General features: G+C 46.2%; 2 protein-coding genes across 3 annotated transcripts; one reads left to right on the top strand and one right to left on the bottom strand.

Annotated features, from left to right (window-relative positions):
• The first annotated feature begins 2,640 nt into the window (after positions 1 to 2,640).
• On the top strand, positions 2,641 to 15,619 carry GSN (gelsolin). Of its 2 annotated transcripts, none has more exons than XM_057372959.1 (17): positions 2,641 to 2,701; positions 7,128 to 7,329; positions 7,862 to 8,016; positions 8,840 to 9,001; positions 9,200 to 9,349; positions 9,598 to 9,687; positions 10,554 to 10,686; positions 10,905 to 10,993; positions 11,318 to 11,533; positions 12,103 to 12,236; positions 12,727 to 12,817; positions 12,994 to 13,164; positions 13,749 to 13,926; positions 14,198 to 14,322; positions 14,488 to 14,565; positions 14,993 to 15,053; positions 15,272 to 15,619. In XM_057372959.1, the coding sequence occupies exons 2-17, from the start codon at positions 7,137 to 7,139 to the stop codon at positions 15,439 to 15,441; spliced, it is 2,196 nt and encodes a 731-aa protein (XP_057228942.1). In that variant the 5' UTR covers positions 2,641 to 2,701; positions 7,128 to 7,136; the 3' UTR covers positions 15,442 to 15,619. The 2 variants fall into 2 exon arrangements, with proteins under 2 accessions (XP_057228942.1, XP_057228941.1); XM_057372958.1 differs by lacking the exon at positions 2,641 to 2,701 and adding an exon at positions 5,803 to 6,026.
• Positions 15,620 to 15,728: 109 nt separating this feature from the next.
• On the bottom strand, positions 15,729 to 25,367 carry STOM (stomatin). Its single transcript, XM_057372961.1, has 7 exons — positions 25,224 to 25,367; positions 22,144 to 22,247; positions 21,284 to 21,356; positions 20,516 to 20,598; positions 18,515 to 18,718; positions 17,892 to 18,026; positions 15,729 to 17,500 (listed from the first exon to the last, which is right to left on the bottom strand). The coding sequence occupies exons 1-7, from the start codon at positions 25,270 to 25,272 to the stop codon at positions 17,306 to 17,308; spliced, it is 843 nt and encodes a 280-aa protein (XP_057228944.1). The 5' UTR covers positions 25,273 to 25,367; the 3' UTR covers positions 15,729 to 17,305.
• Between the last annotated feature and the right edge of the window lie 27 nt (positions 25,368 to 25,394).

The raw sequence follows: 25,394 nt of genomic DNA, 5'->3' as shown, positions 1-25,394 counted from the left end.
AACTCATTTTTGTCAGTCCTGAATTGCTTCGTGTCTTGTGGAGGTTTTTCAGTGTGGAAAGTTGAACTCTGTGTGGAGCTGATGTGGAAGACAGGAACTAATGGACTCCCACTGGCCCTGTGGTGACATCAGACCCATTGTGCCATGTCACTGTGGCATCAGCAAAATTCTTTCATCCGCTTTTCCTTTCCTTATACTCAACCCTAACATTTGCCTGTGCCTCTCCTGCCTGTGTTTTACGTGTGCCAGTGACTCCTAAGCCCTTTCACCCCGTTGTCTGGGGCTGATGCTGCACGTGGAGTGCAAGGCCACGCTCCGTGCTTCCCTTTTGGATGTGTTTCAGGCCATCTCTCCTGGATTCCAGCCTTTCTCTGGCAAGAATGCATTGCTCTGTTCCTCTTTGGATTATGGATCATGGATTGGACAACTTCTCTGCTGCAGAGGAATCTATCAGCTTGTTCCCTGGGGAGAAAGAGTTTGCACAAAGTTGCAGATGATTTGCCCTGAACAGGCTGGACCTGGAGACTGGAGSAAGAACATCTGTGTCATTTCCCTGYAGCTGACCACAGGCATGTCTTCACTGCCTGCATTAATGTGTTCTGGCTGTCACCACCAGCTCTCTCTCTGGGACTTCAYTTGGGGAGGTAGTCATATTTTAATGTGCTGGTTTATGTCTTATGTGTTACATAAGCACTCCCTAAATATTTTTTCAGCACTGAACAATGATTTGTGTTGGAGGATTTCAGGATTTATTTTTGCTCCCGAGTGAATGAAAGTGGTCAGTGGTTTCCACTGGTGCAGCCTTCCCTGTGCTCTGTGTGTTTAAGTGCATGATTCAGCTCTCACTTATGCTCAAGGCAGGGYTCTTAACCAGCTGATTGTATCAGCAGATTTTCTCTGGGTGTGTTTCAGATGGCAGACCTGTCTAATCTCCAAAGCTTTCTCCTGTGGAAATAATATTCTCCCCAATTTACATCGCTGCAATCGAGAAGAAACTCAGGTTTTTGTGTGGAAGTTTCCAGCTTGKGTGCATCGGGCTGAAAGCTCTGTTTACTAAGTGGGTTGTATTCAAAAGGTACAGAGACCAGAATAGAGCTGATGTGACTCATAGTGCAAACAAACAGCTGGAAAAAGTGAACAATACTCAAATCTTCTGGGCCTTCTAATTTGCTAAAGTGGTTTAGTAGGAATCTTAACAAATGCAAAAACCTGCTTGCCAGTTGTACAGCTAATGCTGGACTTGGTGTCCTGGACTCTTGATCTGAGTTAGGCAACTCAGTTTGATTTTTTTTGGATTTGTGGCTTTTGGTAAGGTGTAGCTGCTGGGAGTGCCATGAACTGTCTGCTCCTCATACAGGGGCTGAAATAGTTTGTGGAGTCACCATGGCTGGCCTAGGAGGAAGTTCTCCCATGCCAATTTTTTCTTATCCCAAAAAGCTTTGTTTCCTGGCTTCTTCAAGGGATGGAAGGAGTTGGGTTTAGTTTTGTGTATATATGAATTGAGGACTATCTGGAGACTGAAAACTGAGCTTCAGATATTTTTCAATGCTTGTCCCCTTGGTAACAAAGCTGAAGCCCTGCCAGAGTTATTTTCAATGATTTGCTGAAGAATTATTGATATTCTATTCTGGTTTGGCAGGGAGGCTGAAGGAATAAACAAGAATTTACATTTTCAGTGTGTGCTGTCATCACTGTGGATCCTGTGCTGRACTTTCTCTGTGTTCTGCAGCATCATGTCCTGAGTTTTGGATTGTCAGAAATWGAGTGATTCTGTGCTGTTCATTCACAATTTTTTAAATTCATCAGAATTTTTGCAGAGCAGCACAGACAATAGAGAAATGGCTGTGTGGGTAGTCAGACARTATAGATTGTGTTCAAAGTGCACAAAGAGCTAAACCTGAAACAAGCAAATAATTTTATAGGGGTTCTGTGACACTTCAGTGTCACTATTTAGAGAATGCAGCCCTTGCTGTGGGGCGTTGCTGTGGCAGGTACAGCCTGTTGATTCCCTKGGGTTGATCATGCCAGGAGGATTAAACCCWTTTTCCTCTTGCAAAACACGAGGATTTAGGGTTTTCCTGTTGTTGCAGCAGAAACACAGCAGTGATTTACCTCTTCTGGCACTTGGTATAGGAGCTCTAGAAGGCTTTCTTTTTTGAGGACATATATTGTTATTTATTTGGAGCAGTTAATAATCTCCAAGCAGTGTCTGGCAAATAAATAAAAGGAAAGAGAGAGTTTTTTGGGTGGAAATGGAACTGTTTGCCCCGAGGTACAATAAGGATTGGTGYACAAGGGGCATTTTTGCAGCGTGACTGTAGTGTGGATACAGCCTCCACTCAGATTTACTGTTCTCCTCATATGTAAGGAATTTAGTCAATTCAGTCTGTATTTGCAAGTTATTTTGATGCTCTTCAAGTGTCATCCATTAAAATAAAAAATACAGCCTGTGCCATGTAGAAAGGCAGGGATTGGTCCAGCAGTGAGCAGCAGGTGGTTTAGATGCTCTGTGGTAAAATGTTGTGTTGTCTGCAGCCCTTCCTGTGTGGGTTTTGTTTACGCAGCAAATTTAGACAAATTATCTGAACCCATCACGAGTCGACGCCGGAGCTGCAAATGAGCACAACCACATGGGGATGTGGCCTATCCTGCTTTCTGTCTCATTTAATTCAGCCAAGCTTTCCTGAGCAGCCCTGTGCAGGTAAGTCCTGTAAGACTGTATTTGTGGGTGTATTCAGGTGTGAATTGCCACAAATTATTACAAATTAACTGGGCCTCACAAAAAATGCTGTGCTCATTTTTGTCTTTTTAGTAGCCAGTTACTGAATGAAATAGAGATTTTCTTTATTCCCTGCTGTGAGTATTGGACAATATTATCTTGTAGAAAGTTACTTTAAGTGGTAGATGTGAAGGTGTGAGAGTATATTTGGTGTRGAGAAACCACACGTTAATTATTCCTGTAATGGATTTTGCAGTRTGATGAGGTAAAGGATTCCAGGTTCAGTGTCCACAGGTTTTTCCTGAAGGGAACAGGTCATTCCTCTCAGTACGGTTGTGCTGGGCAGTGCAGAACTGGGCACCTCCTTGGCAGAAATTCCAAGGAGAGTAAAGACAAACAGCCAAAGTGCTGACGGTGCCAGTCTGTGAGGGCACGGGGTGGCTGTGACAGATGAGGGCACCACAAGGCCACAGGGATGAGCAGAAATGAAGAATTTAGGGAGGGAGGCAAAGGGAGCTGTTTGTTTCAATCTGCAGGGTGGAAATGAGAGAGGTGTTTTGGATGGGTACCAGGAGGAACCAGAGCTGAGTGCCGGATCAGAGGCTCTGGAAGCAGCAGCAGCAGCAGCCAGGGCTGGCACAGCACCGTGAGGGGAGGATGCTCAGCAGGGTCAGGATTGGTGAGTGCAGGATTTGGGGGCCTCTCTGCCTTTTCTGGCCCTTCCCCTGAATCAAAGAGCTCAGGGAAATCATTTCACACCTCCCTGGAGAAGCAGCTCCAGGCTGCCATTGTCTGTGGGGCAGACACAGCTTTGGTCAGTGAACACCTCCCTCACAGACCGAGCGTCACCTTTCGTGTTGGGTGCCCAGGAGCAAATCCTGGAYTGTTCCTGCAGGCCAAACTCCATCCCAGGGCATTCCCAGGCTGSCCTGTCCTGCTGCTCTGACTGCACATCTGGAGACCATCATGAACTTGTTGTCTTCCAGTGGTTGCTCAAATCATTGGACTAATTTTCCTGAGTTCTTGTTTTTATCACTATGCAGCCAAGTGTCATTTAGCTGATCCATCTGCACTGAAATCCTGTAGTCCAAGCCCTTTCCTTGTTTTCCTTAAAAAAACTTCCTTTGCATAAGATGTTGGCTGTGCACAGCACCCTTTCTGGACCAAGCTGAACACTTTTATTAACAGCAGCTTGGAAAGTGCCTATTTTCCATGTCTCCACCAGGACGCCCTTTTCAGTAGGGCCTTGGCAATCTCAGCTGGCAAATCCTGCAGAACAATGTCCAGAACAAACATTTCTGGGGCTGGATTTAACAATGAGACACTTGCTGCCAGCAGTGATAAACCAAACCAGCTGTTGGGACAGATTTACACTTACTCCCTTCAGGAATGGCTCAGAGTAATTAATTTTACAAAAGAGCACTATAATATACAATTTATGCACTGTATTCCTCTTTCCATTTTTTTTTTTTGCCTGTATTTGCATGCTGCAGCTCACTGGCAATGCAAGCTTGGACTTAAAGAATGCCAAATTAATTAGAAGACTAAATAAATTGATTTTTCAAAAATACCATATCTGCACAGATCTGCAGATTACAATATATCCTACAGTGGGATGTAACAAAGAAGATTATCCTGGGTCTTTTTGCCTTYAGTCTGTGAGGTTTGCCCAGGTGTGGCACTATACAGGTATTTAATTTGGTAATAAAAAGTCCAGAGTATTTTTCCATTTGGAGAGGACACATCTCTTTCTAATGTTATGCAACCCAGTCATTTTGGTTTGGGTTTGCAGCAGCTGCCAAAGCCTTTCACAGCTGCCTTCCTTGGAGTCAAGGTTCCAAATGTTTTTCACCGAGACTTAGACCTCTGACACTCTGAACTTCCTTCACARAGATCAGAAATACCAGCAGGACTAGCACATTTGTTTTCATTGTCTGTTTCAATTTGAGAATTTCCAGTGAATTTTTCAAAGGTACATTGCCAAGGTGACATTTCAAATTAAAATGCATCAGCTTGGACAAGAGAGCATCGAAATGTTCTCAGGAGAGAAGGAAAGAAAATATCCTCATGGAGAGTGGARAAAGCACAGCGCAGGGTCTGCTCTTTCCTTCGTGGAAGTTTTKTTGTGGAGTCTTGTGGGTGGAGGGTTTGGGCCTTTATTTAAGCATCTTTTGAGAGATTCTGACAGTGGGAAGCTCAGCCTGTCAATAATTCTCCCCTGGGTGTGTTGAGAGCAAAAGCARCACAACTCCACATTGTGTGGCTGCTCTGTTCCTGAGGGCCGCAGGAAAAGTTTCCCGCACAGTTCACTTCTGCAAACAGTTGGAAAATGTGATAGATGAACTTGCTGAAGTGTGAGATGGTTGGAAGAATAATCTCTTTCTTGGTGGCAGATTGTTGGGATGCTACAGCCAGCCCTGTTGTAATTCCTCTGGGTAGGTTTGGTGGCTGTTGTGTTCCTGTCACAGGGTGTTGCTACACCCTCAGAAYACTTGGTTGTGAAATTACTGAATTACTGAATGTGTTTTTGTTCTGTCACCTACCAGCCTCTGAGTGCTCTGTTGTGAACCCRGGAGCTGAAATCCATCAGTGCATCCCCAAACCCTCCCGAGTTTACTGACAGCGGTGTGTGTGGAGGATTATTCAGGTGTAACAGCACAGGAAAACTTTGCTGCTGTGACAATCTCAGGGAGCTGAGGGTGTATCCCCCCATCCTTCCAAACTCAGCCGAATCCTTTCAATTCTCGTCTTCTCCACTGCCAGCTGGAGCAGCCCTGCTGTTCCTCTGTGTCCCATCAACTTTGCAGCTCCCAGCTGACAAAATGTTGCCTCTGTTGCTGATGTCTGTTAATTCTCCCTGTGTCGCTGGCCCCGTGAGTGGATGTTTGGCTGCTTTGACCCTCKCTGTGCTGTCGGTAATGGATAGCACATTGTGTGGACTCGGTGCCTGCTGTGCTCGGGGCTCTGGGAGAGGCTGGAGGAGGCTCTGGGATTCCAGCAGGATTGTTTGCACAAACACGTTACGCCCCTGTGCTGCCGAGGGGGTGGGTGTGTTTGTCCCTGATAAAAGCTTGGCTTCTGCCCTTCATCTTCACCAGCAGCGAGAGGAGCAGGGAGCTGGGACTCCCCACAGCCTCGGCCGGAGAAGGGAGAAGCCCATTTGCTCATGGAAATGGGCAGAAAGGACTTCAGTTACCTTTTGCTCTCCATTTTCTGCACAATGGCTCTGAAGCTGAGCTGTGTCAGCTCCGTGTCTGTGGCAGGGCTKGGATATGTTGTTACAGCAGCTGTTGTGCTTTCAGCTGTGGTAAGTGATGGACCTCACAACTGAACACTGAAAAACTTCTGCTTTCCAGCTACTTACAGGAGTCATGCTCCTTTAACTCTTTGTCAGGGTTTTGTGAGTTTTTAGTGGGAATTTGGGAGAAGTCAGGCTGACTTGTCCATCTTTGATTTCAGCTTAGGAATCACTTTGGTATCTAACTTGCTGTTTTGCTTTCTAGTTTGTAACATTCTTTATTTCTGCCTTGAAAGCTGAGCGTATTTTACTTTGGTCCATCAGTTGCTGTGAACTATTTTCTTTGTCAAAGTACTGAATGCTTCCAATATAATATTGTAATATTTTCTTCCCTGTTACCTGACAGCACTCAAAGACATGATGTGATCGATGGACAGACGGCATTGCCAGTACAACAGAAATGCTCTATTTCCTTTCAGAATTCCCAAAGTGAAGTCTTTTATAAGAGAGAAAAGTGTTCATTTTTGTTTGTTAAAAAAATGGGTATTGCACTGTGTTAATATATTGCATAAGTATGGCAATAAACATATGAAACCAAAACTGCAATGTCCTTAGGACAGGATGTTGTGTAAATTAATGTAATTCCTGCAAAGGAGCAGTTACACAGAAATATTGAAGTAACAGGTCAGAACAGAAGAGCTTTAATAAACCTATTAATTGTCTAGATCTTTGATAATATTCATAGCATTTTCCACTCGGTTTTAGAAAATCTGTAGATCATGTTTGTGCAGGGTGTACAATGTGTGGTTAAAAGGGGTTTCTCACCAACAGCCTTGAATGTCAAGCTTCACTCATGTGTCCTATTGAAAAGTTATAAATTAAGGAAAATATAGAGAATAAAATCAAGAGAGAGACAGAATAGTCTGGAAGAGGGTAAGTCAGGAGGAAATGAGGAAGTAGAGGTGAYTGCAAATGAAAATTAACAGTAATCAATGGAGAGGCATTATTTCCCCACCCATCCTTTCTTTTTTCCCTTAAAAACTCAGTGCATGAGAAAAAAGGAAACTCCACTTTTTGCCTGGCACAAGAAGTTAAGAGATTAGAAGCAATTTAAATTAAATACTTCCTTGTGTCCTGCACACTGAACATCATCCTCTGTCTCACCCCCAGCCTGTCAGCATGGTGGAACACGCCGAGTTTTTGAAGGCTGGGAAGGAACCCGGCCTTCAGATCTGGAGAGTCGAGAAATTTGATTTGGTCCCGGTGCCAAAAAATCTGTATGGAGACTTCTTCACTGGAGATTCCTACCTGGTGCTGAACACCATCAAACAGCGGAGTGGGAGCCTCCAGTACGACCTGCATTTCTGGTTGGGTGAGTKCTGGGAGTGTCCCTGGGGAGCCCAGAGTGACCCCTGAGCCTCTCACTGCACCAGCCAGGGGTGTTAAATGTTACCCAAGGAAATGAAAAACAGAGCTGGCAGAACGCTGGGTGGAAATAGCTCTACTCACCTCAAATATTTGCATGGTTTCTGCAATAGGGAGTACAGCTCCCTAAAGCTCCCTACAGCTCTCCTACAGGTCCTAAAAACAGCTTTTCCTGCTCAATAGGGCAGGTAAATGCCTGCTCTGCAGAGGTTCACAAGATCTCRGGTGAAAGGGCTGGCTGAAAACCTCTCTGCCTGAAAGGAGGGAGGTCAGGGTGTTCCTCCTGATCAGGGAGAGGGATTTTTTCCATTTCCCAACTGCCTTCTGCAGTTCCTTTCACCCACTCAGGTACCAAGGCTATACCCACAGCCTGCAAACCCCAGGCTCTTTGACAAATCCCAGTTAAATCTGCTTTCTCCCCATGGGTTTGCACAGTTGAATGCAGAGGCAGACACTCAGTTTTTCTCTCAATATTTCAGGTGATGAAAGCTCTCAGGATGAGCGTGGGGCTGCTGCCATCTTCACGGTGCAGATGGATGAGCACCTGCAGGGAAAGGCTGTGCAGCACCGCGAGGTGCAGGGCCACGAGTCCTCCACCTTCCTGGGCTACTTCAAATCTGGCATCAAGTACAAGGTGGGTGACAACAGAGCCGAGTCTGCAAGAATTCCCAATTCCCAATCCTGCCCAATTCCCAGGAGAGTCGGAATTGCCCTTTTTCCACTTGCTTAAAACTCAAACACATGTTTTCAATGAGTTAAAACTGCACAGGGTGGAGAACAGCAGATCCCAGTGGGAGAGATTTGGCTGAATTAATAAAACACAAGGAAAGCCCCAGAAAATTTTAGGAATTGAGGTTTTGTTTTTCTTTGAGAAGCAGAGGAAATAACAATCCCAAAGCACCCGGAATGAATTTAAGAAGCAGCAAAGTTAATAGGAAACGCCTACCCAGGAGATTTGGTTTCTCCCTACTCCCATGAGAGTTTGACCTTGCAGTCTCTGTGCTGAGCCCACCCTCTCAGCATGTGCAATGTTTTGGTAAAGGAGATGAACAGCAGTGGGAGTTACTCCTGCCTGCCATCACAATAAAGTGGGATACAAGTGAAAACACGCAGTCAAGAGTTGTGTCTGTTAGAATCCAAAGGCACGAGGAAAGTGATATCAGGTCATATGCTTGCAAAGTGCTCGCATTTCCTCACATCTGAAACTTCCCCATCTTTCTGTTTTGTTTATTTCCCACTCGTATTACTTTCATTCATTTAAACTTGGTTGTGCTTTTTTTGAGGGTAACTAACATGGGTTGTGTTGCCTGCATTGATAAATGATTCCCAGTGTCTCTTTATCAGCAGGGAAAGTGAATCCTAAGCTTGGGATAATTTCTGCCAGGCAGGACATATCACACACAGGGGAATTCACTCTTCAGTTCCAGTGTGAATCCTTGCACTGTGTTTCTCCTCAGGCTGGTGGTGTGGCTTCTGGCTTCAGACACGTGGTTCCCAACGAGGTCACTGTGCAGAGGCTGCTGCAGGTCAAAGGCAGGCGAAATGTCCGGGCCACGGAGGTCCCTGTGAGCTGGGACAGCTTCAACACAGGGGACTGCTTCATTCTGGACCTTGGCAGTGTGAGTACCACAGCAAAGGCAGCTTTGGGACAGTTCCAGGGCCAGAAGGGGCACTTCATAAAAGGCTTTTTCCCYGCTCTGTCGAAGCCATCTCAGTGTTGAGCGTCCTGAAACCCTGACATTGTTGAGTCCCAGCTGAGTCCTGTCTCATCTAGAGCGGTGCTGGCAAGCTCTGACAGTGTCTTTCTCCTACCCCAGAACATTTTCCAATGGTGTGGATCCAACAGCAATCGCCAGGAGCGGCTGAAGGCCACGGTGTTGGCCAAGGGGATCCGGGACAAYGAGCGCAACGGGCGCGCCAAGGTCTACGTTTCAGAGGAGGGATCCGAGMGGGAGGAAATGCTCCAGGTTATTCCCTTTGTCCGTTTGTCTGTGCTGGAATGGGAAGTGTGGAAAAACAGGTGGTGTGGCTTTACCTGTGAAATGTTAGGGGGGTAAACACACAGCTCAGTGCAGACCTGGTCCTCTGCCCTGCTGGGACATCAGAGCAAATTCACACTGTTAATCTGGAATTTGCTTCTACTCATTCTCTTGACTGGAGCACCAGGAAGGAAGATCCTCTTGGACTGGCTGGTGATGATTTTCTGTCCCTCCAGGTCCTGGGACCAAAGCCCAGTTTGCCAGCGGGTGCTTCTGATGAGACCAAAACAGACACAGCCAACAGGAAACTGGCCAAGCTCTACAAGGTRATGGGGAACCCTGGCCTAACCTGGGGAGAGCAGAGTGATCTTTGCAGGGTTACAGAGGTGGAATAGCAGAGAGGAGCTGAGCTGCTCAGTGCCCTACTCCTGCCTTACTCTGCTTCTTCACAAGGTTTATGTATGAACCTTGGTTGCTTACATTTCATGTCCTCCTACTTTCTGTGGTGTTTGTCACCACTTTTGACTATAGTGAGACAGCTGGGACTTGCAGGAGTTTTTGAGGGAAAGGTGGAGGGTGAAACAAATGGTGGAAAAGGGAGTTTTTTGTTGTGCTGTCAGGCATGGGAGGGTGACAGGAAAGAACTAWAAACAGTGAGCCTGAGAAGCAGGATCTGCCCCTTTCTAACACCCAGATGATGCAGTAACTTTGGAGAAGAATGTCCAAGACTTTGTGAGAGGCATCTTCTGTACAGCAGCCTCTGGTACCATGGGGTCAATATCTGCCAGGATGGTTTGTTTTGTGGCCCTTTATGCATTAGTCAGTCCAGGAACTCAGACTTTTAACCCCACTTGGTACAGAGGGGCTGTTCTCAGTTACCCTCCAGTCCCTGTGTGCAGTTGATTTGCTTCAGAAGTTATTTTCTTTGGAGGATATTCACCATTTTGGACTAATTTTCCTTTGGTCCTAGCAGTATCTGCTTTGCTAGAAATACTTGAAATCTTCAGAGCGAGTGTTATGTTTTTGTCATTCTGTTGCTGTGTCAGAGGTATCCTGTTTGAAAACAATAGTGCCTGCAGCAGCCAGTGCATTCAAATGGATTTCCCTTCCCCTCCCTGAGCTCTGAGCTGGGGCCACGGAGCAGGAGGGAGCAGAGGGTGCCCTGTGTGACCCATGTGTTGTGTTGTCACAGGTCTCCAATGGGGCTGGGAACATGGCCGTGTCCCTGGTGGCAGATGAGAACCCMTTCTCCCAGGCAGCCCTGAGTACYGATGACTGCTTCATCCTGGACCATGGCACAGATGGAAAGATCTTTGTTTGGAAAGGTACCAGACAGAACCAAGGAGAATATAATATAAGTAGAAAGGCAGTTGTTCTCTCTCAGCCATCACAACAGGCATGAAAGAGATCGAACAATTGTCATTTGCTATTTGCCATAATTTAGCTGGAAGGCTGGGTCCTCCTACTTTTRCAAAAGGTACCTGGGACAGTTTCTTCTCTGGGTAAAAAAAACCCCCTTCTTTTCTCTCTATTTTCATTAAAGGCAAAGGTGCCAACTCTGAAGAGAAGAAGGCAGCACTGAAAACAGCCTCAGAGTTCATTGACAAGATGGGTTATCCCAAACACACCCAGGTAAGGATGTGCAGCCAGCCCCAAGCACTGGGGGCACTTTTTTGCCACACGAGCCAGGCACTGCAGAGCACAGATGGCTCAGGTGATGTGTCCATGCCAGCTTTTCATAGAGCTCCTGTTGTGGGAGATCTGCTCTGTTTTGGGAGATTCTGCAGGGGTGCTCCTGGGCCAAACCAGATTTACCCCAGCACAGGTGGGAGTGAATGATTCTTCCTCTCAGAAACTCTTCTGTCTTTTCCATGATTCTCTCCAAAGAGGGGAAAAAGAGAAGTGGATAAACCTGCTGGTTTTGGGGAGATGGTTCTAAAAGCTCATTCCTTTCAGATCCAAGTCCTCCCTGAGAGTGGTGAGACACCTTTGTTCAAGCAATTCTTCAAGAACTGGCGGGACAAGGAYCAGACAGAAGGGCTGGGGCAGCCTCACGTTTCTGGCCACGTTGCCAAGATCGAGCAGGTCCCTTTCGACGCRGCCACCCTGCACAGCTCCAAGGCCATGGCTGCCCAGCACGGCATGGAGGATGATGGCTCTGGCAAGAAACAGGTCAGTGGTGGCACCATCCCTTTGGGAACGTTCCCAACTTTTCTTTGCTACTTTCCTGCAAGAGCATTCCTGCAAGAGCAGCGAGAAAAGGGAGGTCAGAGAGCCACCAACACTGAGGGTTGTAACTGCTGGGGGAATTTCTGACAGCAGAAACAGCAGCAGGGTCTTGGAAGCCTGCAGATGAGTGGGGTTGGTTCTGAGTCCCCAGTTTCCTATGGACTGCTTCCTTATTTCTCCTCCTCCTCCTGGTTATTCTCCCCATGGCCATCACACCTGTAAGGGGCGAATGTCTTGGAGGACATGGATTCATGACTTTGAGCACTGAGGCAGAAGTGAAGGTGAGCTTGAGCGTGCTATGGGCTGTGCTGAAGCCTACAGAGGTTCTGGCTGTTTAAAAATGCCCCGAAAAGCCTCAAAGCTGCGCTCGGGACRGGCGGTGGAGCGGGTGGGAGCTGTGCTGTCAGATCCCGGCAGGGGGAGCGGCAGCACCGCCAGCTCGGGGATGCGGAGTTGGAGAAGGCGGGCGGGGAACGGGCTCGTTCGGCAGCGCYTCCGCTCCTCTCCTGCAGATCTGGAGAATAGAGGGCTCCGAGAAGGTGCCGGTGGACCCCGCCACGTACGGGCAGTTCTACGGAGGGGACAGCTACATCATCCTGTACGATTAYCAGCACGACGGGAAGCGGGGACAGATCATCTACACCTGGTAAGGAACTTCCTTGGGGTAAGTGAGGAAACTGGGGCTGTGTTGGGCTGAGAGTCCACTTGAGAAATCRGTCACTGCTGGTTCCCCCTTACAGAGGAACCTTAGGGGATAAAATTTCACCCTGGATAGTTTTCCCTCACAACAAAACAATACCAGAGGTCTGGGATGTTTCATTTGAAGTGGAACAATGGAGGGAATTACTGTGTGAGCTTTTTTTTTTCCTTTCTCCCCCCACTGGTAGTTACTCCCTTCTTTGGCTCAAGCTCTGCTTATCTAGGAAAATGCTGCTTATCTGGGAAAGGTTCTTATCTCCCCCTGTACTCGCTGTGCTACAACAGAGGATAAAGGATTTCTCCTTTGTGTTGAATGTAGTGCTAAAGAGATTTGGTAACACAGGATTTCCTCACCTCCTCTTGATCTCTGTAAGGTGTGTGTGTGTGTAGGGGGGGAAAGGCTGAGAATAAAGCTGGGATTTGTCCTTGTTTTCCAGGCAGGGCGCTGACTCCACRCAAGATGAAATCGCAACCTCTGCATTCCTCACAGTGCAGCTGGATGAGGAGCTGGGAGGCAGCCCCGTGCAGGTAAAGAAACAAACACAACCCAGCAGCAGCCAGACCCCAACACTGGGGGAATAAAGAATATAATAAAATCCTGCCCTCAGCTGGGTGCTGTGTGAATATTCCAGCTCGGCAGAGGGCTGTAAAGGCCTCTGGTTAGTCTTGTGCTGCTCAAAACTGAGCAAGTTTCTTTTCTCCAGAAACGAGTGGTGCAAGGGAAAGAGCCCCCTCACCTGATGAGCATGTTTGGTGGAAAGCCCTTGATTGTTTACAAGGGTGGAACGTCGAGGGAAGGAGGCCAGACAGCACCTGCAGCAACGCGGCTGTTCCAGGTCCGCTCCAGCACCTCCGGAGCCACCAGAGCAGTGGAGGTACGTGCAGGGAGAGCCAGCCTTGGAATAGCTGAATTCCCCGTGTGGAAATGGAACCTGGGCCAGGACACGGGTTCAGAGCCCCACTGCTCTGAAAGAAAATGCACACGAACCCCTCTGTGCAACATCAAAGGGGAGATGAAATGCTAGAATAGGTACAGGTGAGGGGTGGGCAGAGGTTTATGGCTGCAATTTCCAGCTTCTACAGGCCTGTCCTTGTTGACACAGAGGAGCTGGGGTTAATGATTGATCAGCCTTGGCAGCAGGGACTGCTCTGCCATGGGCTCCCCGTGAGTTCCTAAATCTCCTGCCATAACCATCAGGATTGGCACAATAACAGCCAGGAGTTCCTGCTGCAGGTCCTGTGTACCTGTAATCACACAGTGAAACAGTTATTTACTCATCCCATGTGGAAAATCAAACTGGGATACCGTGAATATATAACACATCTGACAGCCTTACACACTCATATAGGGTAATTTTTTTGTGGTTTATTCAACTACAGGTTCTGGTTTGATTTTGAAATAACAGGCTCTGTGTTGAGGGTGGTTACATCTGACACCTGCAATGTTCCTTCTTTTCAGCTGGATCCTACTGCCAGTCAGCTGAACTCCAATGATGCCTTTGTCCTGAAAACTCCCTCTGCTGCCTACCTGTGGGTTGGCCAAGGAGCCAGCAACGCTGAGAAATCAGGAGCACAGGAGCTGCTGAAGATACTGGGAGGAACTCGCCCAGTACAGGTTGCTGAGGGCAGAGAGCCAGGTGAGGGGTCACAGTGGAGTCTGGCATCATTTCTGTGGCTGCACATCCTCAGCAATTATTTCATGGGTATTTTGTCTCCCAGAATGAGATGTGGACATGGGCACAGAGGGCTTCTCCGGGATATTTTCATTGTGTTTAACAGCGCTCTCGTGTCTTTACACCCTTGGGACTTTCTGAGCCAGAAGAGAGCTTCAAGTCCTACCCAAACCATAACCCTGATGTGGGTTCCATGAACAGGTGAAGCATCAGTCTCCCTCCCTCTGTTTTCCAGACAATTTCTGGGCAGCCTTGGGTGGCAAAGCCCCGTACCGCACCTCTCCCAGGCTCAAGGACAAGAAGATGGACGCTCACCCCCCGCGTCTCTTCGCGTGCTCCAACAAGAGCGGGCGCTTCACTGTGAGTGTCTGTGGGGATTCATCCAACATGCACTGACAGGCTGGGAGAAGCTCAGCCCCAGCTGCTCTGAGCCCTCACCAAGGGTGACACCTGATCTTTCTTCGTGGTGTTTGTCCAGTACAGCTGAAGTGGCCCTTGTGCTCATCTTAACCCTCTTTTTTCCAGATTGAAGAAGTCCCTGGAGATCTGACTCAGGATGACCTTGCCACAGATGATGTGATGCTCCTCGACACATGGGATCAGGTGTGTCACATTTACAGGGGGACAAGAGGAGCAAAGGATGGGCACAGACTGGCTGTAGATCAGAATCTAAATCACAATAGCCAGAAGTGCTGTTGTAYTATAGATTCAGAACACAGCAGCCACAAGGCAACTCAGAAATGAATTTTTACATTTTATAGAAAAATTTTCAAACATTTCTCCTGTTGTTAACTAGTGTAGAATTTGTTCAAGGATCTACAATTCATTTAGATAAAATTCAGGCAAAAAATTCTCATTATTGACCAATAGCTTTGGTCATGTTGGTCAACAACTCAGGCACGCCAACACAAGGATGTTCTGGTTTGTGTCRCACTCGGTTCACTGAGACTTCATCTAAATTATCCCTTCATAAASAGATTGCTTGTTGCTGAAATATGCRTATTTTTAATATGCATATTTTTTTCTTTAGGTCTTTGTATGGATTGGGAAAGATGCCCAAGAAGAAGAAAAGACTGAGGCACTGAAATCTGGTAATGTCACATTTTCCTCTCTGAACTATCCCTTTCTCATTTTCCCACTGTCTGATCATGACACGGGTAATTTATGTTTAACAGGCGTAGGTTAAACCCTACTGGGTGGGTTTGTTAAAATGGACAATGTGAAGCTGCCTCTGTCACAGCCACTCAGCCCCAGTTGAGGTGCTGCAGTGCAGTCCTGGTGCTCAGTGAGATTCCCTCTGTGTCCCCAGCCAAGCGCTACATTGACACAGACCCGTCCACCCGGGACAAGAGRACCCCCGTGACCATCGTCAAACAGGGCTTTGAGCCCCCCACCTTCTCCGGTTGGTTCCTGGGCTGGGATGATGACTACTGGGCTGTGGATCCYCTGCAGAGAGCCATGGCAGATGTGGATGTGTGAGGAATGTGTTTGAAACAGAGCAAGTTCAGTGCCTTCAATGCCTTMAAGAGCTCCTTCCTCCTGCAGGATGTATGTTAACGAGGGAATGATGTTAATAGCCAATTAGCTGTGCAATAATTTCCGAAAACAATCACGACCAGTCATTGACCCTACTCCTTGCTTTGATTATATTTAATACAATAAAGCTTGTATGAAATATGGGAAGAACAGAAATGGTGGGTTTGTTACAAAGAAGAAAATATGAAACAGCAGCTGTACATACCACATTTGAACACACCTTAGAAAAAAAAAACCTTTGTGCTATCTTTTGCACATAGACTTTTTACTAAATGGTTACAGAAATTATTTTGAGGAGTTTGGGACTGCTTTGCTTTCCTCTTTTCAGAGTTAAAAGCATTGAGACCCTGATAAACAATATTTTACCCTTTCAGAAAGTCACTTATTAGTAAACTGCATGTTTTTATTCAGGATGAGAGCAAAAAGCATCTTGTGGTGTCAACAAGAMTTCACAGGGGTGGCACCTGCAGCAGCAGCAGCGGGAGTTCCAGTGACTCATCTTCCCTAARGATTAACCTGGAGCTGTGCAGTTCCCTGTTCACCGCTCCAAGTGCCTGAGCACAGCARTGCTCATTATTCCAGCTTTGTTGGCTGATTCTCCCCTCCCAGCCAAATGTTAAGCTCAGCTTACATGAGCTGCCACACTGCCAAACACAGAGTATATTGCCTTGGTGAAGCAGAGGGAAACCTGCCCAGCAAACAGGCACAACATGAACAGTACTTGAGCATCTCCTACCGGTGACAAAGGCACAGCGTGTGGAGGCACAGGTAACCAGGCCTAAAACACCTGTAAATACAGAACCCATTGGAGAAGAAAGGGCAGAAAAAACAACTTCTGGAGTTTATACTGGCCAGTGGGAGAAGGGCACTGATCTTGGCTTTTCAGTTTCATTGCCACCTCTCAGAATTTAAAGACGCCAGACTCAGTGCTGGTGGCAGCCTGAAGAGCCTCCCCTCCTGCAGAATCCACTTGTTGTCATTTGAATCTGTAATTCTATTTACAAAAGGAAGTTTAACAGCYTGGGTTATGTGAGCTGGCCTCACCTGCTTTGGGGATGAAGTGTAAGCCCTCACTGACACAACTACTCCAGGTCTGCATGGAACAGCACCCAACAGGCAAAGCAACAGTGAAGCATCTGTTAAATACCACCCCTCCCTGCTAGTTACAGGCATCTTATTTCCTAGAGAAATAAGGTTTTAGACTTGGTTGAAATGAAGTACTTTGGTTTTTAAATTTTTTTTTAGGAGAAACAGATASAGGCAGAGCCTTTTCAGTGCTTTAAAGCAGCATAACTGTATACAGACACAGCCCCGTAACAGCAGCAGCCCATCAGTGACCACAAGCACGTTGTATCCATAACTACGGCGTGTTTGTGCCATTCCTGGGTGGCAGAACAGGCAGAAAGTGCCACTAACAACTGTTTCTCATGAATGGGAGCATGAGGAGTCTCCAGGACAATATTCCACTTCCCTTGCAGGGCTACAGACGCATTTTGTAGAATGAATAATTCCAMATGTTGGATCACCTCTACCAAAACTGGTTTTTTATACCACTTGAAAAGGAGGTTTTGGATGTCCCATCCAGGATGGGATGCACAACCTGCTTGTACTCCTTCTGAGAGGTTTTCAGCTTCAAATATTGTGATTGTCCACATTCACAAACGTTACATACAAATTCTATAACACACTCAGTAAAACAAAAAGGTTCCTCAGCAAACCAACTTTGCTAACACCGCCACAAGCTACACTACACAGGGACATCAGTGCTGCAAACGGGCTGACCCTGAGCTCACCCCTCCCACCGTTCCTAATCTTTCAAACCTAGGAGGCCCTGCAGGATGTTTATGGGCAGGGGGAAGACGATGGTGGAATTCTTCTCYGCAGCAATGGTGGTCAAGGTCTGCAGGTACCGGAGCTGGAGAGCAGCAGGAGACTCTGTGATCACCATGGCCGCCTCCTTCAGGGCCCTGGAGGCGTTCATTTCCCCCTCGGCCGCGATCACCTGGGTAGGCAAAACGAGCCACAGTGAAATCATCCTGCAGGAGGAATGGGGAATCCACCAAAACCACTGCCCAGCACTCTGGTAAGTGACCTGCACAAGCCACTTCTGTTTGCACTCCAGGTCCAATGCCTGCTTCCCTCCCACCCAGAATGCCAGATCACAAAAGCTGGCATCAGGTCTTGAGAATGCAATGGAATTATTTATTCTACCTTCAAAAGCTTTTGTGCTTCTTCCAGCACTGCCTCTCGAAACCAGAGGCACTCCCTGCACATACCTGAAAATACTTTCTCCTTCAAGTTGTTCTTTTTTTGTATCTGCAAGGGCTTGAGAGGGAAWGGTGTATTTCTTACTGGGGAAAAACCAAATCCAGCCCCCAGGCTGATGTCATTACCTTGGCTCTCGCCTCCCGGGCAGCCTCTGCTTCTGCAGCCATGGCTCTCTGCAGCTGCACAGGTAACTTCACATCCTTGATCTCCACACGCTCCACCTTAATGCCCCAATCGTCTGTTGCCTCATCAAGTGTGAGCTATAGAAGGCAGGACAGGTAAGTGAAGGCACACATCTGGCTCACAGTAATGCCCAACGTTGAAGAATGACCAAAAAAACAAATGAATTCTCTTCAAACTCTCAAACTTTCAGGGCTTTAGTGTTTGAATTTTGATCTGATAGCTATAAGAGCATATTTGTTTTAAACTAACAAAAATCCCCAGAGCTTGATTAATATATTGAAGGAATTCTGTGGCCCATTTTCCTTCGATAGTGACGTACTGACACAAGGATCCAGGGAACCTTTCTCTCCTGTATTCCTCATTCCCACTTGCTAGCCCCACTGTCCATTAGTGCTTTAGTCCCTCATTTTTATTTCACAGAGTGCCCTCCCCAGAGATCTTGGCTTTGCCTACTGCTCCAAATCACAACTTATCATTAAGAGGTGAAATAAATCCACACCTTTAAGTTATCCATGGGATTGCTGCTTAACCTGCTGTTTGATGGATTGCCTAAAGCTGCTCCTACCTGCATGCTGTGTGCAATTTCCTCACGATCAGAGAGGATCTCAGACAGGTTTTTGGTGCCCAGAACATTCCTCAGGGTGGTCTGTGCCAGCAGCCGGGTGGCTGAGTCGGCGTTGGTGATGTTTGCCACAGCCAGAGTGGCATTCTGCACCCTGTAATAAACCACTCCATCCACGTTCACTGTCACCGAGTCCTTGGTCAGGATCTGAAAAGCAATGGGGAAAGTACAGAATATTAAATAAATACAGGGTTAATTATTATGACAATCACATATTTGTTTTACTACACCAAGTCATGGTTTTCCTCTGTYTTGAAAACAAGTCCTTATACACATTATGCAGCATGTAAACATGTCCCAGTGTTCATCAACCTCCCAGCAGAGCTTTGCAAAGCTGAGACTAAATATGGGTTTAGAAACTTCTCAGTGAAAAATGCATTCCATTAGCTTTGCCATAATGTTATTTTTAACTTACTTCCTCAAATTCAGAGGGATCTTAAAGTCATATCAGTGACAGGAAAAAGAAAAAAAGCCGAAATTATTTACCCTGAAATACGTCTTCCCCTGGGAAAGTTTAACCAGTGATTTTGGCAAGAAATCACAGCCAGGTTGGTCCCTGTGCTGCCTTTCAGTGCTGTCATAAACAGGGCTGTGTAAGAGGCAGCCTGACAGCAGGGCCATGGGGACTGTGCTGCAGAACTGCAGAGCCCTGGGACAGAAGGGTGGCACTGCACAGGGGAGCCAGAGAACTGGGGCCATGCCCAGAGCTGCCCTCATTCCATGTTACACAATTACTGTTGAGTTATTTGACAGGAGAGATGGATGTGTGAGTTACTCAGCCTTCAAGAGTCACCTGCTCTGTCCCTGTCCAAACCACCTCTTTTAGCAAGCTTTTCTTAACACAAAAGCTAAAGAATGAGTAACAGGCATAGAAATCATGTTGTACAAATAAAAATGGATTTCTACCTCTACCTACGGAACACAAACAAACCTAAATCCATAAGYGTAATTTCATCAAGTCAAAAGAAAAACCCGATTACTGATGGCCTCACTAATGGCACAGCAGCAGCTGCAAGCACATTCTGCCTGCCAGTGATTAGGTTTCTCCCAATTACCCTTTACAGTGTACCAGGACAGCTGCCATTTGTCTCAATCTGCAGCTAAGGATGAGCAGCAAACCCACGAGCAGATCTGACAGGAAACAGATGCACGAGACAAGTTGCATGAAGCATTTCTGCCTTGCAGAATRCACCACATACATGAGGGACACAGTTATAACCATAAAGATACAATTGTTCACTAACTTATTTTTAGAGGGACGGTTGGTTTTTATTCTTTTGTTATCCATCAAGTTGGCAGCACTGAGTTCAGCTGGGTTAATGTTCTTATAATGTTCTGCTACAAAATTAGGATGTCCAAGGAAAATCAGACTAGAAATCAAAGGAATTTTTGTGTTCTTTAGGACCTGCCACGAGTGGTACCAACTTCTTCATGTTCCTGTGCAGGGCAGGAACAAACCAAATTGTTTCACGTGCACACAAACCCAGCTAAGGGAGCTGACCACTCATTGCCCAAGTTGCTATAAATAGAGCTTGATATATATACCAATTTCATCWCATTACTTGAGCTAGTTTATACATGTAGATAAATTGGCACAGCACAGATCACTGCTGCGCCTGGAAATCTTCCAGATTTCACAGAAGCAATTAGGGAATGTTGTATGAAGCCCAGCAGCCTTCRTTCCAAACCCCTCCCTTCCCAGCTCTCAGGCACTACTCAATTATCTCATTTGATCCTCAGAGCATCATCTGTTTGCTTTCAGTGCTCTTCTCTTACTGGCTGACATTTCTAAAGGATTTATGTATTCTTCACAATGCATTGCACCTGCACAAGAAATCTGTATTTAAACTATATGTTACCCAATACTGAGAGGRGAGAAGGAAAAACAAAGTGCACAGAATTCCCCAAGTTCTTTAGTAGATGCAAAGRCAAATGCACACTCACCTCCTGGGGAGGGATATCAAAAGAGATGGTTCTCATATCAACTTTGATGAAGCTGTCTGTGCAAGGCAGGACAAAAAACAAACCTGTGCCAAAAAATCCATTCAAGAAGATGTGAAAATGGGTCATTCAAGCAGRTGAAAACTTGTTACTGCAATAAGCTGAAATCCAACTGTTGTGGCTGTGCAACTCTTTACAAGGAGCTCAGCACCACAACACTTGTTAATGATTTCAAACCAAGGTAAGACTTTCAAAGCCTGGCTGAAAGTGAAGCCATTGCCCCTTTCTGTCACTGTGAGCAGCAGGAGCAACAGCTGAAAATAACAGTTCCAGGTCTCAGAGTTTCTAATATACACAGGCAACTTCTCAAAACTATCCAATACTCTACTGCCTTCTGGTACTTTTGGAGGATATCAAGGGTTTCAGACTTATTGGGTTTAACCGATACATGMAATTGTTTTTTTCAAACAACCCATTTGATGGCATTATTCCTGCCTTTACATTTAGTGCTTTTGATTCGGCCTGCAGCAGAACAAAGGAGAGCTGGGAAAAATTAAGTTTGCTGTCTTCTCTATCCACAGTATGAATCAGAACATTCTGAGCTGGAAGAGGCCCACGAGGCTCATCAAGTCCAATTCCTGTTGTAAYACATCCTCTTACTGGAAGTTACAAAATTCTTGAGAAATCCATTTGCCACTTTAATGCAATGTCTCTCTACACAATTATTGTTTTGCTGATGACTAATTAGAACAAATTGCTGTCAGGACATACCTGGTCCCTTTGCTCCCCCTTTTAAGATGCGTCCAAGTCTGAAGATAATGGCTCGCTCGTATTCCTTGATAATCTGGAACAAATCATTGCATGTGATGCACAGGTTTCCAGAGATCACATGATGCATTCCAAATTATGCACACACCAGTCTAAGACAGCCTTGATTCTCAAATTTAACACACATTTCTCTACTGGGCTGCTTTTGAGAATTTTAGCCTAAACTTTATTGTCAGAAAGCAAAGAGCAAAAGGAAAAATTAGGACAATAGTCCAYAAGAAATATTGCTCAGACTCTCAATAGAAGGGCACCAGCAGGAGCCATCAGGAATATCCTGGCAACAACACAACAAAGTGCTGTGTCTGTGACCCAGCAGGGATTTTTCCAGCTCCAATTCTGATGCCACACATCAGCCAAACCAGCAAAAAATAACTCCTCCTGTCTGGAAACTGAAAACATACAGCCACATCTATGTACATAGTTACAGATTTATATTTACATTCTTCATATTTAGATATGTGATATACAGGGAGAGATCTTAAAAAAAAAGTTCTCTAAGAGTAGCTATGGGCTCTTGCAATTATTCTGATCGTCCAAATGAGTTTATTTACTAATGACAACTGGGCAGACGTAGTAAAGACGTCAGTGCAGGAATCATTTTGACCAGATATGGTAATAGCACTTTTATTTTTGGTTTGAAGATGAATGCACTGAAGTGCTGGGGTCTGCTATCTACTGCCTGCTGTAGCTCAAGAACAGAGTTGGATTAATTTGTGTTAGAACAAGTAAATCCAATTGAGAACAATAATAACCACTCTGCATTGCTTAAAATTTTAATCCAACTTAGCAGTGAGCAACTTTACCTTTATGCACAGCCAGATTGAGATAGGAAAAGTAAGAACAGTGAAAATAAGCGAAACGACCACCAGGATCCATCCACACAGACCGAGGCCCTCTTCAGCCTCATCTACAAAAGAGAAGAAATGTTTACATTTTTAAACCCCAGAGTGCCTGTTAAAGTGCCTAAATTGGATATTTATGTTGAATAKTCCTTGAATAGCACTACTCCTCTGGCTAAATGCATTAGGTTTAAATCAGAAGGSAAATTAAAAGCCACACTCTGCTTTGATTTTCACCAGTGTCTCTAAGTTGTGCAAGACAGCTGAGGACAGAATGCTGTCCAAGCAACATTTATGCAAAAGTATACCAGCATTTAAGTACTGATTCTCAAATGCCTTCCTCCTCCTCCTCTAGTTTTTCTAGCAGTGACTAACAGGCAGCAGTGGAAATCCTGTTCTTTTGTTTTCTGAGAAGTCGGAGGAACACTCGCTTAAGGAGTAAAATGCAAATACCCCACAGCCTGCCACCTCTGGGACAGCATTGTTAGAATTTGGTTTCTGTTCCAGCTGTCTAAGAAAAAATCACGATTCCAGACCTGTTGGATCTGGGAAGTTGGGTAAGATGTGGTACAAGATTAGATGGATGCGGAATAAAGTCTTCATAAAGAATTTCTTGGCCAGAAACTSCTCATGCCTTATTTCTCTGTCAGGAGAAGACACCAACTGAAGGTATCTCTGGGATCAAATAACGACTTGGTGGTTTCAAATGCTACCCAACTAAAGCCAGCCATGCTCCATGACAAAATGTGGACTGGGAGGCATTCCCAGAGCTACAGGAAGTTTCTTATCTTGCCTGCTAAGATTCTGATGGAGTGCCAAGTGCCTGCTGCCAAGCAGGGATGTCCAAGGGTGACACTCAGCACTCACAAATATCGCATTCCTACTCCGGAGATATTGAATTTCTGTAGAAGTCACACCTCAGATGATGTAAAATTTCAAGACTGAGCAAATGGATGCTTTATATACCCACAATGTGTTGATTTTCACAACACAAGAGGGGACAGAGGTGCTGTCTTGCACAAAACTATACGAAATATGGGAAACAAGCTTGGCATTTGTGGAATGAGCCAGTTTTGAGAACCATCTCATCATGGCACTTGGATAATTTCATCMCTGATTCCTCAGTGAGGCTCATTGACACTGGATCCTGGGAGCATCCTGTTCCAAGCACTCAAGTGGGACTGACAGAGGTGGTGCAGAGGGAGCACTGTGGCTCCTGCAGGTGATTCCTATCCCTGTCYACCCCATGGGTTGAAGAAAAGACTTTACCCCACAATAAATGTTGGCTGACAGTATCCCTAAACATGCCACTGGAATTTTCTCCTGAGCTAAAAAGCAGGCAAGCCCACACCTTGGATTTATAGCCTGCTGTGGTGGACAAATCACAGGCAATAAAAAAAAAGCGAAAGTTCTTGAGCAACCTCTTTAAGCAATAAACCACAAGGAGAAACACTATTAAAAAAATAAAAAACTTAATCGAATCAGCCTTTAATGCCTTTAAGGCTGGCTGGAACAGTTACCGTTACTTTAGCAAGAAATTATCACTTGGATCATCAAACAGTATTAAGAATTTATAATACACACTTAGTGCTGCAGGCTAAGATGGGAGGGGAAAGTTCTCACTACAGCTTGAGGTGTGGCACATGCATCATTTTGATTTRTTTCCTTCTGCAAAGACTCCACAATCCAAACAAGCACATCACTGTCAAACAGCAAAAATGTGCCCTTATTGAAAACAAAATGCTTATTTCAACAAGAGCTGGATGTCTTCACAGATGCTTCTCAGAGCACTTCACATGGGAAACAGTCAAAATTACAACGTCTAATAACCAAAACTATGTCTAATGCCATTTACTCCGTACTTTACTGTGATCACACAAGAGCTGCAGGAGACACCACAWCAGCAGCATGTTCAGGAAAGGTTTTCAGAGACAAGACTGACATCAAAGTGACCATGGCRAGGTATTAATAACTAACATAGTTATAGCATGAAATGCAGATCCTCTCCAAGGATACCAGAACCAGCATGTGCCATTGGGCATGAGGCCCAAAGAGATTCACAGTTATTTATACGACAACTCAAATTACCCAGCCAAAGGCTTCATACACAAAGCWATCTTATAAATACATTTCCTTCTCCAGTTGCAAACGAGAAAAGCATAAAATAAATCATGACTTTTCCGTTGCCTGTTCCTGAACAATGGAAGTTAACAGGAAAACACACCAGTTTCCAGTAAGTGAAACTGTCAGTTGTGCTATCTCAGAGCATCATCTCTAAAATATCCTGGCCCACGTCACACTCACACCTACTAACTGCAAGGACAAAACCCAATTCAATGATGGTATCAAGAAATTTTCCAACTCATTTCAAACTTCAGGACTTTGATAACTTCCTCCAGTCACACCTACAGAGGATTTGGCTGTGGTCAAAAGCCACAGTAGTGTCAAAAACCAATCCCCAAATGCTCTTTGTTCTCGTTTACTGGTGCAGCACCCCGAAGATTACTTCTGTTGACTCTGCTTGTCATTATTTGCGTAGTTTCCCCCTTTATGAKCCAAGTTACCGCACACGAAAGGAAACCACACACCAAAATCCCAGCCGAGTTTCGCCACCGGGGCAGCTCGTGGTGATGTTCCGACACGTTCCCAAGGGCGGTGCGAGGACTTGCCAAGCAYCACCACCTTTGTCTCCGTTACCCAACGGGGCAGCAGGGTCAGCCCCCCGTTTTCCTGGGCAATGGGCTGCATCCCCCGTCAGCCGGGGCTGTGTTCGCTCCGGAGCCGCCGCTGACCCCTCGGCAGCCGGGGCTGAGGGGAGSGAGGCACGAACGCTCCTCGATCCTCCCGCGGGCTTAACTTCGGTCAAGCATCTTTAAACTTTTCTCCGAGACTAAATAAAGCAATCATTAAAAGCGAAACAAAAAGCGGGGGGAGAGGGAGAGAGAGAGAGACTCCAAGGCGCCGCGTGCGCGGAGCCCGCGAGGAGCGACCGCTGCSGGGCCGTTTGGGGACAGCTCCCTCCCCGCTCCCCCTGCGGCGGATACCTGCCACCCGCCGGGCCTTGGGCGGGTACCCCTCCTCGCAGTCCGCCATGGTCCCCGCGTCCACTCTGAGCCGTCTCCGAGTCCGTTGCGCGTCCCCTCGGAGCCGCCTGTGCGCTGTCCGCTCGCGGTGCCCTCAGGGCCGCCTCAGCGCCGCCGCCGCGCGCCCGCCCC

Source organism: Malurus melanocephalus, unplaced genomic scaffold (assembly GCF_030028575.1).
Source record: "Malurus melanocephalus ecotype Western Australia unplaced genomic scaffold, MMel_1.1 scaffold_181, whole genome shotgun sequence".
In the NCBI taxonomy this organism is placed as follows: domain Eukaryota; kingdom Metazoa; phylum Chordata; class Aves; order Passeriformes; family Maluridae; genus Malurus; species Malurus melanocephalus.
Note: the sequence above shows the minus strand (reverse complement) of the source record. Positions and strands in the feature narration are given on the sequence as shown.